At 45.8% G+C, this 17,349-nt stretch overlaps 1 protein-coding gene across 1 annotated transcript in view; it reads left to right on the top strand.

Moving 5' to 3' along the window:
- ITIH6 (inter-alpha-trypsin inhibitor heavy chain family, member 6) overlaps positions 1–15,292 on the top strand; it is a 35,852-nt gene extending 20,560 nt beyond the window's left edge. The window contains 16 exon segments of the mRNA XM_006878398.1: positions 1,730–1,816; positions 2,781–3,064; positions 5,493–5,635; positions 8,798–8,957; positions 11,685–11,773; positions 12,407–12,497; positions 12,796–12,977; positions 12,979–13,030; positions 13,033–13,165; positions 13,167–13,245; positions 13,247–13,491; positions 13,691–13,865; positions 14,015–14,101; positions 14,245–14,496; positions 14,579–14,668; positions 14,816–15,292. Of these exon segments, the coding sequence (XP_006878460.1) occupies positions 1,730–1,816; positions 2,781–3,064; positions 5,493–5,635; positions 8,798–8,957; positions 11,685–11,773; positions 12,407–12,497; positions 12,796–12,977; positions 12,979–13,030; positions 13,033–13,165; positions 13,167–13,245; positions 13,247–13,491; positions 13,691–13,865; positions 14,015–14,101; positions 14,245–14,496; positions 14,579–14,668; positions 14,816–15,292 (2,626 nt within the window).
- The last annotated feature ends 2,057 nt before the right edge of the window (positions 15,293–17,349 follow it).

The following is a 17,349-nucleotide window of genomic DNA, read 5'->3' as shown; positions in this document are numbered from 1 at the left end:
CAATAAAGGCACAAAGTGACTGGCTTACAAGGTTTCAAGAGGGAGTTTAGTTTAAGAGTATTGGGTGGGGGAGTAAAGAAAGAGTCCCCACTGAATAGCTGTCATCATGTCTAGATGGGTCTGGTGAAAAGAGATGGGGATAAGATTCATAAGATTCAATAGTGAATAACTGCTATCATGACTAATCACGACTGTCACAATTGTAAAGGTAGAAGTTTTGTAACAAAAAAAGGATAGTGGTTAAGCTTACAGTCCAGAAACAGAGGACCCTAGGACCATCAAGAGAGGAACGCACAAGCAGAATACGGGACCTTATCCAGAGAAGCAGGAGCGCCAGAGATGGAGGCAGAGATGGGGGCATGGAGAGAGGGAGTTGCTGAGGACTCTAGATTCATGGACTAAGAAGAGAAGGACTGAGAGCTGGTGACCAGGAGCTGACTGGCTGAATGTGCCCTTTGGAGATATAAATTATTATATATGCCTGAGGGTTTTTTTTGTTTTTTGTATGTTTGTTTTTTTAAAAAGCTAAAGTGGATAGAGAAAAATACTGTTAACTGATGGTACATGAAGGGGATTATAATCAATGTAATGAAACAAGGTATATGATTTGTTTAATGTAAAACTGATGATATGCCCTGTAAACTTTCACTCAATCCACAATAAAAACCTAAAAAAAAAAAAGAGACGGGCGATATGATTCAATAGTGAATAATTGTTATTATGACTAATTGAGATTATCACAATTGTAAAGGTAGAAGTTTTGTAACAAAAATGGGGGAGTAGTCAATCTTACATTCCAAGAATAGAGGGCCCTAGGACCTTCTCTCGTTGGAGAAGGATGTCATGCTGGGTAGGGTGGAGGGTCAGAGAAAAAGAGGAAGACCCCCAACGAGATGGATCAGCCAGGTGGCATAATTGATGGACTCAAGTGTGGCAGCGGTAGTGAGGTTGGCCCAGGATCGAACATTGTTTCATTCTGCTGTGCATGGGGTCGCTATGAGTCGGTTCCGACTCGATGGCACCTGACAACAACAACAGGACCATCAAGGAAGAAGAGCGGGACCTCATCCAGAGAAGCAGCAACACCAGAGATGGAGGCAGAAATGGGGACATGGAGAGAGGGAGCAGCTGAGGACTCTAGATTCATGGAAAGAGAGGGATTGAGAACTGGCGGCCAGGAAGCAGACTTGCAGAATGTCATTTTGGTAGTTTAAATTATTATATATGCCTGAGTGTTTAAAAAAATATTAAAAGAGTTAAAATGAATAAAGAGAAATATTGTTAACTGATGGTACATGGAAGGGATTATAATCATTGCAATGAAACAAAATATATGATTTGTTGATTTAAAACTGATGATCTGCCCTGAAAACTTTTACTCAAATTACAATAAAAACTTAAAAAATAAAATAGCCTTCTAAAGGGGGAACGGGTGGGAGTGAGGCGTCTTCAAATCTTTGAGAAACACTAAATCCTAACATCAGGTTTACTACATGCCTACTACATGTTCTGATAAATGGACATATTGAGACTATGTCACCTGGTTTCCTCTCCCTCTCTTCTCTTCTCCTAACTTGTTTGTGCTCTCTGGCTTAATGACACCATTTTGTTCTTTTAGTTTCCCCATCCCGCATCCTCCTTGTTCTCTTTCTTTCTCTGTATGTCTCTGACCATCTCTCCTTTTTTCCCTCTGTCCCTGTTTGTCCCTTCCTCTTTCCTGCCTCATTAGAACCATTAATAATAAAGTTTACCTTGTAGGAGTCAGAGAAGCATAGACAAAGAAAATCCATGAAGAAGCCCTTCAACAGGGAAAGATGTAGGCCATCAGATAAGGCTTCATCCAGTTTGAAACCTGACTCATCTTATTTAATCATTTGAAAAGGCATTCTCTCTGGGTCTCAGTCTCCACCTCTGTAAAATGGGGACAATAATCTTTTTCATGTGATTATATTTAGATGATGTGGGTTCATATCAAAGCCTGTTCAATAAATGAGAGTTCATGGCCCCATTTCCACTTTCCTCCTAACATAGCATGTGTCTTACTTAAGAATTGCCACTTTCCAAAAAGCTTATTTGCAAATGAAATGTGTCTAACTTGAATACTGTCTCTAACTTAGTTCCATTCTGTTGGCAGAAATGTGTTGTCTTTCTTCAATATTTCCTCCCAGTTTCCAAAAGAGTTTCATCAAGCACATAAATTTTAGGATTATACACAAGCCTGGTGTGGCGTTACAGGATAAACCTTGGATTGCTAACCACAGATTGGTGGTTCAAACCTAATGGGTCCTTGAAAATCCTATACAGAGTTGCTATGAGTTAGAACTGACTCAATAGCACTTAACAACAACAACAACAGCAACAGTCTAAAGCATGGAGGAGTAGTGGGTATGAAGGACTCTTTGAAGGAGAAGAGACATTATGGGTAAACTGAAAAACCTTTTTATAAAACAAATTATTAGTCTTAAATTATCCTGTTCTGAACTGAGTTTCCTTAAAGGTGAACTGCCTGTGATACAATATGTTTGTGGAAAATTCCATGATCTTTTCATTCAATTTTTCCACAAAATTGTTAAAGCCTCCTTATATAATTTCTCCAGCATAAAATTTACATGAATGAATGGAGGGAAGGTTGATTAGGTGAATGCATAGGTGACATACTGGGAAAGTGACTTAGGGATTAATTATCCATGAGACCTGGTCTCATAGACTATAGAGTCTTTGGGGGGCAAGGGAGAAAGGGCAGAACCAGGTCATCTAACAATTTCCCTAAACTTTATGAGACCCCATACCTTTCCTGCTCGCCTCTCTTTCTATCCCAAGGACTGGGAGTCAGAGAAGTTCCACATCTCTACTAACCTGGCAGCAGGCAATCCAGTGACATTTGGGGTCTATGAGGAGCTGCTGCAGTGGCACCAGGAAAAGTACCAGCTGGTGGCGAGCCTGAGGCCTGACCAATTGGTGACAAGGCTTAGTGTAGAGATGACAGTTTCAGAAAGGACAGGTATTGCCTATGTGAATATGCCACCCTTGAGGACCTGCTGTCTGCTCACGAGCAACCACTGAAGTATGTGGGGAGCACAATGGGACAATCACCAGAATAATCCTTCCCTGGATGGGAATATGTCTCTTTCCCACAGGATTCACTCTATAGTCATTTCTGTCCTGTGCTCACTGGCATGTCCATTCCCCATTCAAAAGTGAGAAGAGGGCATATTTGGAGTTGGGAATATTTGGGTTGCAACACTGCACTGAACTGGTAACCACAAGGTTGGCAGTACAAATCTACTAGCTGCTCTCAGAAAACCTAGGGTTGGTATGAGTCTGAAGTGACACGACAGCACACAGCAGCAACACTGGTCTGGCCTGGGCAGGTGTTGTGAACCTGCCATGTCACATAACATTGCAGAATCCTGATTTCTGTCATCTACACAAAACAAACAAACTACAGGGACAGAGCGATCTACTGTTGGCGGAACAAGGTGAAATCATGTATTAAAAAGGTGGTGGAAGGCATAATGCAAAATCTTACTTTCCCCTGAATCACCACTGAGAATGGAAGAGAATTAGAAGACACTGTGCAGTGTGGGCAGTCCTTAAGGATCTGTCTCAGGCTCTGTAGAGCAGAGAAGTGTCCTGGCTGTCAAGCTTGCTTCAAATTTTATCGAGAGATTTTCAAAAGGCAGGACTAGAGACTAGTTTCATCAAAATTATCACTTGAATTTACACATTCATTGACTCCACCTTTGTGTAGTCTGACTCTCTGACTTAGGGTTGTAGTTGTTGTTAAGTGCTGTTAAGTTGTTTCTGTCTCATATGAACACTGTTTAGGGTTTCCAAGAAGCAGCTGGTGGGTTTGAACTACCAACACTGCAGTTAGCAGACCAGTGTTTATTCTACAGCACTACACCAGGACTCTGAGTTGGGGTGGGATCCAGGAATTTGTGTTTTTAAACAGTTTCCATGTGAGCTTGAAGGTCAGCCAGGTTGGAGAACCACTGAGTGAGTAGCTTATAGATGAAATATAGAGAAACCACCCACTTCATGTTGCCACCCTGACAAAGCTGCTTAGAATTGGAGATCTTGACTAATTTGTTCATGCCTCTTGACTAATTTGAACCACCGACTTTGTGGTTCAAACTAACCTTGGGGTCCAGCACCTTATCCTACAGAACCATACCTGGACTCCCTGTATGAAATGTCATTATTGTTGTTAAGTGCAGACAGCTCACTTCCAACTCCTAGCGACCCTGTATGAGATGGTGGTGGTGATAGCTATGTGCTGTGGGTGGTGATGGCTATGTGCCGTGGAGTTGGTCCCGACTCATAGTGTCCCTGCATAGAGTGTCCAAGGCTATAAATTTTTACAGGAGCAGAAAGCCTCATCTTTCTCCCGCAGAACAGCTGGTAGTTTTGAACTGCTGACCTTGAGTTAGAATCCTGACTCGTAACCACTACACTACCAGAGCTACTGCTGTATGAGATAGGAGCTCTTAAAATTCTGTGTTACAGATGAGGAGACTAAGGCTTAGAAAGTGTAAATAACATCCAAGCTTACACAGTCAGCAGCAGTGACCTGGGCTCATAGGCCATGTGAATCCTTGGAGTTTGCACTTGTAATTCCTAAGTTATAAATGGAAACTCCTCCCAGTTTCTCCTTAAAGGTTAAAGCATAGGGGAGGAGCAATCCTGTGGGGATAAAACAGAACAAAGACCTCTGAGAGGAAGGAAACAAGCCAAGGGAATGTATGCTAACAGGCTAGGCAGAAAAGTATGGGGCTCCTTTTGCCCCCAAGCATTCTTGACAGCTGCAACAGGAAGTGGGGGTGGGGGAAACAGAATTCCCAAGTTTATGTTTTCTGGACAAATAGGCACATACACATGTATAAATGGACATTTTTCTAGAACTAAAGTTTAGGAGAAGTTGATCTTGTGGCCAGCTCAGCTAATATCCAGGACCAAACATGCATGTGTGATTTCATGAGACATTGGCAGGCTTCTTCACACACATTATTAGGAGAATCAAAGCAGAGAGGGAAGACAACATTAACATGTTAGTCCAGAGGAGCTGTGCTATTTCTCCACAACAGTAAGTGCTATGTGTCTCTCTCTCTTCAAACATGTACCGCACCATTTGTCTGGTGGCAGACCCAGTCTCTTGTTCTATCTATGGACATGACAGTGCTCAGGATTAAAGGTCAGATATTGGGCGCTTGAGTGGATGGGAGCTGGCTCATGGTGAGAATGTGAGAAACTGCCATAGGCAGGGGGCTGAAGGGAGGTTCCCTCTGTCAGTCTCCCTCTGTCAGTCAGGGGATTCCTGGAGGAGGAACAGTAGGAGCTATTGGCAGGACTTGGAGAAGAGAGTGGTTCTTGAACAGGTGGAATGGTGTTTAGTAGGCTGGAAGAACAGTGTTAGGAAGGAGATTTCTAACCCACCTCAGATGGCTGATGTTTCTGCGAGCCCTCCATGGTAACCCAATCCACCCACACAGGTGAGACTGACTCAGCCCCATCCACCAGGATTGAGAGGGGAGACACCTGTGTTCATATCACTTTCTACCTATCACTGCAAGAATACTCAGACTTCTTCAGCTCAGGCATTGAGGTCATGGAGGACATCATTGGAGAGGTGCAGGTGAGGGGCCTGGAGAAATGGGAAGAGTTTGAGCTTTGGAGTCAGACAGGCAAAGACTACCCTCAACAAGTTGCTCCCTGGGGACACCTGTGGACTAGGTAACAATGGGAGGACGACATTGAGAGACACAGGGCTTTACATCTTGGGAGGCACATCTGCTCCCTAAAAAGTTTGGCTACCTGAAACTGCATACAAGTGAGCCCATTTCCAAATGAATCGAGTCATAGCCCATCTTAATGATGGGACAGTGAGCCATTGGCCAGTAATTGTTCTCTTACACACATGGGCTCTCACACTTTATGACAAGGGCTGTTTGAGCCTTAAGGTCAGTGGTTCAAACCCACCAGCCCCTTCTCAGAAATGTTATAGAGGTTTGCTATGAGTCAGAACAGACTCGGTGGCACTTAACAACACTCAGGCTCTCCTGGAATCTCCTGATCTCTCAGTTACTAAAAATCACTTTGCTTCAGTGGAGCCATATGCATAAACAGGAAGCCCGTAAATTGTGAGCTCATACACTGGTTGAGCACATACAGAGGTCCACCAGAGGCCTGTGTCCCTTGCATACAGGTCTGGGCCAAAGCCACACTTTCCACTGCTCCAAGGACATAAACCACCCTTCAGCTGTCCCACACCACACCACACCACAGCCTTTTCCCAAGAGCACATGACCTTGCCATCCATCTGTGTCTGAGCATTTGCTCAGACCATCTACTCCCCTGGGAATGTCTTCTTCCATTCTTCACTGCTTAGCACCCAACTACTCCTTAAAGACCTGGCACAAATGCGAACTTCCTGATGACCCTGCTCTGTACTCAAACTCCTCTCTCTGTCTAGGGCTAAAATGATGCTTTGAACACACTTTTCCTCACGGACATATGTATTCATTCAGACTTGAACACATGAGTTCAGCTACTCTGGTCATATTCCTACATTCATGACTTCAGGAACTCAGAACTGAGTTGGACACAGCCTGGAGAGAGATATTTTTCTCTTCATAATCTCACAGTCCTGCAGGAGCCAGAGACAAAAACCAGTAGCAGGCTTGTTCAGGGGTGCTGAGATAGTAAGTGAACAGAAACTGCCCAAGTGGGGCAGCAAGTAATATAATGTGCAACCCCACCCTTTTGCAGGAGTGGTGGTCCAGCAGGCACCTCTGTCTTTCAGTCCCTAGAATCCTCTGATCCATGGGATAGGGACTAACTACGGTGGTGGTGTGCCGTGGAGTTGGTTCCGACTTATAACGACCCTGCATAGGGTTTCCGAGGCTGTAAATCTTTGTGGGAGCAGAAAGCTTCATCTTTCTCCCACGGAACGGCTAATAATAGTTTCAGACTGCTGACCTTGAGGTGATCAGCCCGACTCATAACCACTAGCTACCAGAGCTCCTTAGAGACTAGCTATGTTTTTGCTGTTAAGTGCTGTGGAGTCAGATCCAACCCATAGCAACCTTGCTGTTCAAACCGACTTGGCAGTCCAACGCATTAACCTGCAGTGCCACACCAGGACTCCAAACCAAATCCTAGAGCCAGCTAATACTATTTAATAATCCTCTGATCCCTGGAATAGGCACTAACTGTAGCACTAGGTGCTCCTTGGAGGCCAGGATGGCCAAACTTCGTCTCTCATACTTCGGATATATTGTCAGGAGGGACCAGTCGCTGGAGAAGGATCTCATATTTGGTAAGGTGGAGGGCCAGAGAAAAAGAGGAAGACCCCCAGTGAGATGGATTGGCAAAGTGGCAGCATCAATGGACTCAAGCGTGGCAACAGTAGTGAGGTTGGCCAAGGATCGGGCAGTGTTTCGTTCTGCTGTGCTTAAGGTCGCTATGAGTTAGTACCAACTCGATGGCACTTAACAACAACAATAATACTAGGTAACATGTGCCAATGCTATTTGTGAAGTATGTGGTCTTTCTGAATGGCTAGTGGATTTGTTTGATTTTTTTCTTGCTTAAGTTCTAAACTAAATCTTAAAATCAGCTGATCCTATTTGATAATCTGGAGCATAAAACAGTGGTGTATCAATACATGGAAGGTTCTCCTTATGACACATGTTAGATTATGAAAGATATAAAATATGTAAGTTTCCAGCCTTTTTTTTGACTTTGTATTTTATTGCAAGTGTCCTCATTTTTAATCAATAAAGAGTTAACAGGCCAAAAAACAAACAAACAAAAAACCAGTAAGAGTTAATAGCATGTTCTATGCGTTGTGGAGAAATGGATTTCACCTCTACTTGGGTGGATAAAGTGAAGGGAAAGGCATACAGAGAAAGGGAACTAAATGTAAGTGCAAATATAGAGAGGCCTGCAATGGGAAGGTAATACAAGTAATTTGCTCTGTCTGAATAGGAGAAGATGGTATACTGCTAACAGGGACCAAAACCAGTTGTTCTATCATAGGGTGTGTTTAGTTAGCGGAGACATTTGCCTTCTTTTTCATTCTTTATCTTTTCCACGGTTACTTATCATTGAAATATAGGTAGAAGAGATGGAGCTAGGCATTAAATAGTATAATGGACTCTCCCTTCTACTGTGTGCCCTGACTCCTGCTGTCACCCACCAAGAACCCCTCAATTTCCATTCTACTGCCTATTTCAGTTCACCCCATCGTTCAAAGTCCAGCACATCCAGTCCTGTGCCACTGGAACTCACTAGGCACCTAAACCATGTCATGCCTTTGGCTGATGTTGGCTGATGTTGAGAACCCTCTAGTGACTCACAGGCAGATCCTACTTACTGTATACAGGGAAAGCAGCTAGAGAGTATTAACACAACACAAGAAGAGCTCTTTCAGTGACAACAAGAGGTTGTTGATGGAAGCCATAAGGTGGAGAGAAGGTGGTGAGAGAAGGCTCCATGGAAGAGGCAGAGGCTGACCTGGGTGTTCAAGAAGGAAAAGATGTTTGCCCTGACTAGTGAGGGGGCTGTGCAGGAAAGGGAAGGCTTGCCAGCACAGTGGGATGCATAGCAGAAAGAATGGAGACAAGAAATGTGCAGGCATGTGTAGGGAGATAGCCTTTCCTAGAGCATTGACTTGAGCCACAAGAAATGGCCAGGGATGAGGCTAAAGGCAGGCAAGGATCATGGTGGAATCATAAGGAATGTGGAGTTCCTTATGAAACATGAAAGGGAATGACAGCGTAATGTTTGAGTTTAGAAAGGGCTGGCAGCTGATAGAAAGAAGCATGGATGTGAGGGCCCGTGCAAGAAGCATGAAGACCTGAGAGAAATAGGCTTGGACTTGTGCTTTGGTCATTTGAGATGGAGGTGGAGGGTGGGCCTGAGGAGTATCCAGCAGGCAACCCCAGCAGGAATTGGTGGGTGATTGGATGAAAGGAGACTGGTGCACAGGGGGAGTCAGGGGCATCAATCTGCTATGCACTCTGAGTAGTGGTGCCACATAGGAGAAAGAAAAACAAGGACAGGGTGGGAATATGAATCGTTTCTTGTTTCGGTCAGATGCTTTGGAGGCATCTTCAGACCTCCTGGTGCACAGGTCCAACAGCGAATAGACACACTGTTCAGGATTGGGAGAGTGGCCAGGACTGGACTGCAGAAAGAGCCACAGGGCTCAGGAGCAGAGGAGACTTGGTGGTTGAAACCAAGGTCATGTATGGGGCAAATGCAAAGTGAGAAGAACAAATCCAGCTGGGCTATGCTGAGGCAGAACTTTCAAACCACAGAGCGACTGATCTCTAGGCCCTCAGGATGTCCAGGTGGAGTCTGAGTCACTCCTGATTCCATTCCCACCAACTGCCAATAGTCTGCTGAGGAGCCAGCCCACAGTCCATCCCCACTGTTTACTCCCATTGTGCTGCACCAACATGATCATTGTCGTGGTGTGCCCTGACAGGAAAACTATTGGGGCACTGGTAAGGGACAGGGGGAAAAGGGGGCATCTGTGAAAGAGACTGAATCATGTGGGCCAGAGAGGTGGTAGGATCACAAGGTGGTAGGATCACAAAACAGAAGTGATGGTCCATTGTCAAATACAGCAATGAGGTGGTGTATGATGAGAGTGGCAATGTACCCATTGAGTTTGGAAACAAGTAGTCATTGTTGCCTTTGTTGTTGTTGCTGTTTTACTATATGCCATCAAGTCGGTTCTGTCACATAGCGACCCTGTATAGGGTTTCTAAGGAGTGGCGGGTTAGCTTGAACTACCGACCTTGCGGTCCAAACTGACTTTGCAGTCCAGTGCATTACTCCAGTTGCCTTTAGGAGAGTAGTATCAGCACAGTGGTGGGTGTGAAGTCAGTCTATGAAGTCCTGAAGAGGGAATTGAAGGCGAGAAAGCATTGCAGGGGTGAGTCATTACCATGGAATGCTAAGGGGAAGAGAGAGGCTAGTTGGAAGTTTGGGTGGGATGTACAGACAAGGGGTGTTGCTTTAGTGGATGGAAAAACCACAAACGAGTTTATAATCAGACTGGAAGACCCAGTAGTGTGTGTGTGTGTGTGTGTGTGTGTGTGTGTGTGTGTGTGAGTGTGTGTATGTGTTTTGGGTGGGGGGTGTTAAGAGAGAAAGAGCCTGAGTGGGTGCTGGGGCTGGAAATGCACTGGGCACATGGTAGCACTGTGTTGGCCTTAAACAAGGGGAAGCTGTCTTTGAAGATGTGTACCCTCATGCAAGGGTAGGTGGACTGTGAAAGGGGATATGGACTGGTCTGTTAAAGCTTCTTGATGAGGTAGAAGGTGAAGCATCACTCGAGAGTTGTGTGGTGGGATAGTTGAAGGGGAGAGGTGAAGGTGTGGAATGACTGCTGAGGGGAATGTGAGTGGTTGGTGAACCAGCACATGTTGTGGGTTATGGGATATGAGGTTGGGTCCCCAGGCATGGCTGGGACCATGGATGGGTAGGCATGTGGTTTTCTCTGCAATTCTCACCTGCCCAGATCTGGGAGAGGCAATTGCAGGGTGGGTGACCCAGGCTTGTTACAGAGTGCCAGGAGAAGGGGAGACAGAAACTGCACAAGCAGATGTGAGCTAATGCAAAGGCCAGGTGGAGGGGAAGACTCCATGTCCTCCCAGATCCCCTTGCCCCCTGAGGGAGAAGGAGGAGACAGTGTCCAGCCTTGTGGTCAGAGTGCTTGCAGTGCAGAGAGGAAGATAATAGGTTGCATCTGGGCACACCCTGCTTCAGGCTTTAGGGGCTGAGTTCCCCCTCCCACACCCACCCCAACTTACTCCTCCCTTTCCCTGGCTGTGCCAGCCCCAGACAGCTGAAGAAGAGATGGACTGGGAAAGGGAACTGGGGGAGGGTGGGGACAGTCAAAAACCAATCACATCCATGGCAGCCAGAAGTATCTGTACCTGGCCTAACCAATCCCCTCCAAGTAGACAGTTCCCTCAGCCTCTGCCCCCTCTTCCCTCCCTGCTCTGCCCAGCAACAGCAGAGAGGAGGCTTAAGGAGGAAAGGGAGGCCCTGCAAACTCCCAGCCCCTGGCAGTGACTGCAACTAGTTTCCAAGCTCATTTTATAGAGGGAGGTTAAAACAATACTTAACAGTTCCTGGAGCACAAGCAAAATGTCTCTGGGGACTCCCAAGTCAGTCCAAGACCAGCTTTCTCACAGACAAGAACTCATATACTACAGAAATCCTGAACCTTGGTGCTCTGGGCCACCAGCAATTGACATTCATCCACAGTTCCTGGCAGGCTGGCAGGCTGAACAGCAGAGACAGAGTTTTGGTGGAGGAGCTGGGACACTGAACAAGCAATTTTATAAATGTCTACTTAGAACAGGGTGTTATAAAGGCAAAAAAGAGAGAGGTCCTAATTTAGACTGTAGCCCTGGTGGTGCTGTAGGATACATACTGGAATGTTAATAGGAAGGTTAACAGTTCAAACCTAATAGCTACACCAGGGGAGAATAATGAAGCTTTCTGCTCCTATAAGATTTATAGGAGACCTGTAAACCTCAGAAACCCTGTACAGTGTCACTGTGAGTAGGAATCAACTCGATGGCAGTGGGTTTGCCTTGGATTTTTTGGTTTAATGTAGATTAGCTTTTATAGCCTTTCTTGGTTTCACTTCTTTTTTCCAGGTTTATGCGGAGGCTTCCCACTTATGGGGGAAAATGTGGTCTTCATTATACATATGAGCAGCTCTATGTTTGGTACCAATATGAAGCAGGTAACAAGAACCCTGGGAACCTTCCATAGCCCTGGAAACAGGAGACCCAGAAAGCAAAGAATGTGGAAACAATAAGGCCCTGGGCCCAGAAACACTGCCATCTTATCACCCTTGAGTCTCACAGGTCTGGTGTTACCTTAAAGTCCTAGACCTTCATAGAAGGCATGTAGACCTACAGCCACAGAATCTTAGCAACATTGAGACACTGGGTTTTAGGTCCTGACACCAGGGAGACCTTATGGCCCCAGAAATACAGGGATCCTAAGGGGCTAGTGTCATAGAACCCAAAAGCTAGAAAGAACCAATAAAACAGTAGGCATTAAAGACTCTGAACCTTCCTGAGGCCACAGATGCTTTGGCTTCAAAGTTTTAACACACTGGAATTGTGGGATTCAGAAAACATAAGAGTTCTGGGGTCATAGAAATCTTGAATCATGCAAGCCTTCTGCTATGTAGCCAGCCCTTGGACCTTAAAATCATTGATACACAGTGCCCTTGAGACATAAGGCTATGCTGTTGCTGTTAAGTACTGTTGAGTCAAACTCCACTTGTCTTAGGGGATGTATCAATACTATAGATCTTGATTTCCAAGCATTTGGGCAAGCTGTTGCTCTGATTCTGGCTTTTGATCAGCTGTCTCAGACAATTAGTGAAGTTTCCCCTTTAAACTCAGCCCTTTCTTCCTCTATAGTAAGAAGATGGGGGCGTTCTATCTTTGGGGGAGGTAACTATCTGACTGGTGAATGAGACAACCTCCTAGGAAGTAGGCAAAGAATAGTCTGGGACAGGAAGCGATTAAAGCCAAAGTCATGTGGGTCTCATTGTCAGATCTCAGGGAACTCAAGGAAGAGAGAGACTAGTATCTGGATGGATGTGAGCAAGTTAGGCAGGATAAGCAGCAGAAACAGCTTGAGCAAAGATTAGAAGGTGTGATGAGCCTTGGAGGTTGGTGATGTGCCCAGTCGTCTACAAGGGGTAGAACTAAAGACAGAAGAAGGTCTCACAGCCTTGTCCCCAATTAGGAGCTGATATCGACACAGCTCTTCTGGCAGCTGTGTCACTGCTCAACCACAGCAACCAGAAGCCTGAGACAGGCTCCAGTGTGGGGAGGATCCCTCTCATCATCTTCCCGACAGATGGGGAGCCCACCACGGGTATGATCCTCTCCAATGTCTGCCAGGCATTGGGCCACAAGGTGTCCCTTTTTCAGTTTGGCCTTTGGGGATGATACTGACTTCTTGCTGCTGTCCGTGGAAAACTGGAAGCAGTCTGGTACATATATGAGGACACTGATATAGCCCTGCAGCTAGAGGGTATCTATGAGGAGATCTCCATGCCCCTGCTGGCCGATGGGAGTTCTGACTACTTGTTTGGGGCCTCACCTTGGGCACTTACCTAACTACTTTGGTGCCTCAGAGATAGTAGTGCCAGGTCAGGTGCAGGCAGTTGAACAGGAAGTGGGCATTCACTTAATCTGCCCATGTCCCCCAGGGTCAGCCTCTGAAGGCCTGCCACAGTGAGGTGGCCACCAATAGCAGCAACCCAGGAGAGCCAGGCCCCAATGTGGTTCACTTCATACAATGCCTCAGGGCCTATGTCACCCCTGGAGAGCTACTGGAGGCACGATTCCAGGCATACAATACCACCACTCCTCACCTGCTGACTGCCAACACTCTCAACCTATCCCTTGAATACAATTTTGTCACACTTCTGACTTCCTTAAGGAGCTCTGGTAGCATAGTGGTTGCGAGTCGGGCTGATAACCTCAAGGACAGCAGTTAGAAACTACCAGCCATTCCATGGGAGAAAGATGAGGCTTTCTGCTCCTATAAAGATTACAGCCACGGAAACCCTATGCAGGGTCGCTATGAGTCAGAACTGGTTCTACAGCACACCACCACCACCACCATCTGACTTCCTGGTAATGGTACAGACCAAGCAGGCCAGCAAAGAGGCCAGGAGACAAACCCTCAGCACAGGTGAGTCAGGTAACATTATGGCCTCTTTCATTAGCAGGCACAGGCTAGAGGTAGATACATGCATCCACCCCAAGGTCTCCTCCAAATCAACGACTGTGAGACTAAAGTTCTACATATCCTCAACTGTCCTGGTGTGGCACCGTAGGATAAGCGCTGGATGCCAACTTTGAGGTCGGTGGTTCAAATCCACCAGTTGCTCTTCAGAAAGCCTACACAGGGTTGGTATGAGTCAGAACAAACTTGGTGATTCTCAACAACAACAATGTCCTCAACTGCTCCTGCCTCTATAAAGAAAATGCCAAGTTCTAAGGATCTTGAGCCACTGGGTCAGACTCTTTGCTGTTTTTCAGTGCCATTGAGTCGGTTCTAATTCATTGCAACCTTGTATAGGGTTTCTGAGGAGCGGCTAGTGGGTTTGAACAACTGACCTTGCGGGTAGCAGTCCGGTGCTTATTCTATAATGCTACAACCTTAGAATCCTAATAATCTCAGTACACCCATAGCCCCAAATCTCCAGCACAACAGGATTCTGGCACCTTGGCACAGCCAACTTTCAGGATGAGACCTGCTGCTCTTGTACCATCTGATTCTGGTGCTCTATTGCCTCTGTAGCTAAGCACTTCATCACACCAGAATCCTGGTATTCTATTATCCATGAATCCCAAGTCACAACTCCCACCTCTGAATCTGGATACCCCAGCCCAGCCCAAATCTGACACTAGGAAACATGTTATTCCATACCTGGTGCTCCATTACAACCAAAACAACCTGTCCCATCAGACCCTCAACCCACATTACATTCACCCAAGAGCTTGCTACATCTCAGACTTGGAGTCACCACATGTCAGATCCACACACTAGACCTAGAGTTCCTGCCTCCAAAACTTCAAACAACCTGCCCATACCTGGTATCCTCGTACACAACACCTCTAAATACCATCACTTCTTAAGCCTAGTGCCCACCTCACCAAACTTCCTCAAACCTATCTTTCTTTAAGCCTGGGCCCTATCACCAAAAATCCCCTCTCCCTGAGACCTGTCACCTAGGTCACTATCACCTCAGAGCCTAGGCACACTTGCAAATACAATCCCAGGTCCTACAGGTCCCAAAAATACCATGACCACCCCTGCCCTTGGAGTACCCCTCCACACTTCCTTTACCCTGACCCTGCCATCTCTGCTACCCCCTGTAAGATTCTGGCTCCACCATGGCCTATTTCCAGGACCCCAGAATACCAGGCTAGTTCTGGAACCACCTGTGCCAGGAGTCCCAACAATGGGCATTTTACCAAACAATTCCAGGCCTACACCAGAAAGCAGCCAGCCAAATCTGCCAATCTTGCTGCCTCCCAGCCCCCTACCTGAGATTATTAGTCTGCTCCTTCTCTCAGAGTAGGCAGAGCTACCATCCGAGTTGATCATGAAGTCCAAGTTTGTGGAGTCTTTGCACCCACCAACTTTCTAAATCTTCCTCACAAAGATCATCCGTGCCCTGAGTAAGCAGTCAAGTTACAATAGGGGAAGAAAGGAGCACAAATAGTATCAGAAGGTGGGAATCTGCAAGGATTATTAAGATTCTAGTACAGCTTCTTGCTTGCTTTGAGACTTGGGCCAAAAGTACATAGGCACAGGATTGGAGGCTCTGGGAGAGGAGGGATGTTCAGAATGAAAAGATTGAACAGAAACAAACTGGCTGAGCTGTAGGTTTGGCATTAGTTTTGTTAGACAAAAGGATTGTTCATGCTTCCGAAACAAGGAAGGATGTGGGAGTTGAAATGGGAGCATGCGTGGTTAGAGCAGATCCGATCAGTTATTCTGTGCTCTGTGAACAACCCTGCTTAGTTAGAGGTTATAAAAGTTTGGGAAGATTATGATCATTATCTTTCAATTTCCCAAAGACTGTGAAATAAAAGAGTTTACATTATTGAGTTCTTCCTATGTTTAGCACTGCACTACATATTGTGCTGGTTGTGGTTGTTGTTGTTAGGTGCCATCGAATTGGTATCAACTCATAGTAACATTATGACACTGCCCAATCCTGGGCCAACCTCACAATTGTTGCCACACTTCAGCCCATTGATGCTGCCACTTTGCCAATCCATATTTTGAGTGTCTTCCAATCTGAGGGACTCATTTTCTGGCAGTATATCTGACAGTGTTTTTCTGTTATTAATAAGGTTTTCAGTGACTAAATATTCGGAAGTAGTCCATCACTCCTTCCTAGTCTGTCTTTGTCTGGAAGCTCATCTGAAACCTGCTGGTATTTAAAATATCAGGGGCATAACTTCCAGAATCACAGCAACTCACAGGCCACCACAGTATGTCAAACTGACAGACAAGTGATGGTAGTCCCTCATTTCATCCTCACAAGTACTGTTAATATCTTCATTTGGCACATGAGGAAACTGAAGCACATGAGGAAACTGAAGCACCTGTGTCACCAGATAGTAAGAGGTTTGAGTTCACACAGTTCGGTCCCACACTTCACGTGCTTCAACAATCCACTATTCTGCCTCCTTGAGAAAAGGACTAGCATTTCCTGTGTGGCATTTTAGGGCAGGATTAGGACCCATGTGTAGTGGTTATGAATCGGGCTGTGAACTGCAAGGTCAGCAGTTTGAAACCACCAGCTGCTCCGCAGGAGAAAGATAAGGCATTCTGCTCCCGTAAAGATTTACAGCCTCAGAATCCCTATACAGGGTCACTTAACAACAACAAAAATAATAACACCAACAATAGATGTGTACCCAGAGGACCTGACCTGCTACAGGTCATAGAAGACCCACAGACACCTGAAACCCCCAAGGTTTTATATAACTTTTATATAACACCACAGTCAGACACACTCATGTCAATGCCACTAGACATCAATGTCTACCTCAACACCACACAGCAGCATACATGGACACACCAGACACACATAAAACCATCCAAATAAAAACCACACACACAACTTCTGGAAAAAGATGGCTGATAGGGTGGAAGTGCAGTGACGAGCTCTGCCAGGAACAACACAGAATACAGGACCAAGAAGGCTCAGGGAATGGCCCCAGTACTCTGAACCACATATAAAGGAATACTTAGAAGGTTGGAAGACTTACAGCTGGGGAGTTTGTGGCAGAAGCAAGAAATCCATTGCTTTCTAATTCGAGACACTCAGCTGCTCCAGGAGCTGCCATTTTGTGTGGGGCCAAGTGGGGAAAGGATCAGAGCAGCCACGGACGCCTGACAGAGCCGCAGAGATAGAGGTGTGAACTGACTCAATAGCAATTAACAAGCACATCAACAAAAGTCTCTATCTTTTCGTTGGTCCCTTGCTGTCTGCATACCTCCATTCTGGTAATTATAGGGGTGCCTGAGCTAGTGGATACCCCAGCTCCACCCTAAGAGTCTTCTACTACGCATGTGCATAGATCTCCTCAAAATTTAAAGAGACAGTTTCCACTTAAAACCATACGGCCGACAGATACTCAGCCCAAGAGCAGGCCTTGAACTTTTCTTGTTTGCTTTTTGTTCTGTTTTTTAACACGGGAAAGAGAAGTAGAGGGCTGTAAGGAGGGAAAGAGAGCTCATATTAGGCTACAGATTTTTTTTTTT

The sequence above is a fragment of the Chrysochloris asiatica genome, unplaced genomic scaffold, assembly GCF_000296735.1.
Source record: "Chrysochloris asiatica unplaced genomic scaffold, ChrAsi1.0 scaffold00315, whole genome shotgun sequence".
NCBI lineage: Eukaryota > Metazoa > Chordata > Mammalia > Afrosoricida > Chrysochloridae > Chrysochloris > Chrysochloris asiatica.
The sequence above is the reverse complement of the archived record's forward strand: the minus strand, read 5'-3'. Positions and strand labels throughout refer to the sequence as shown.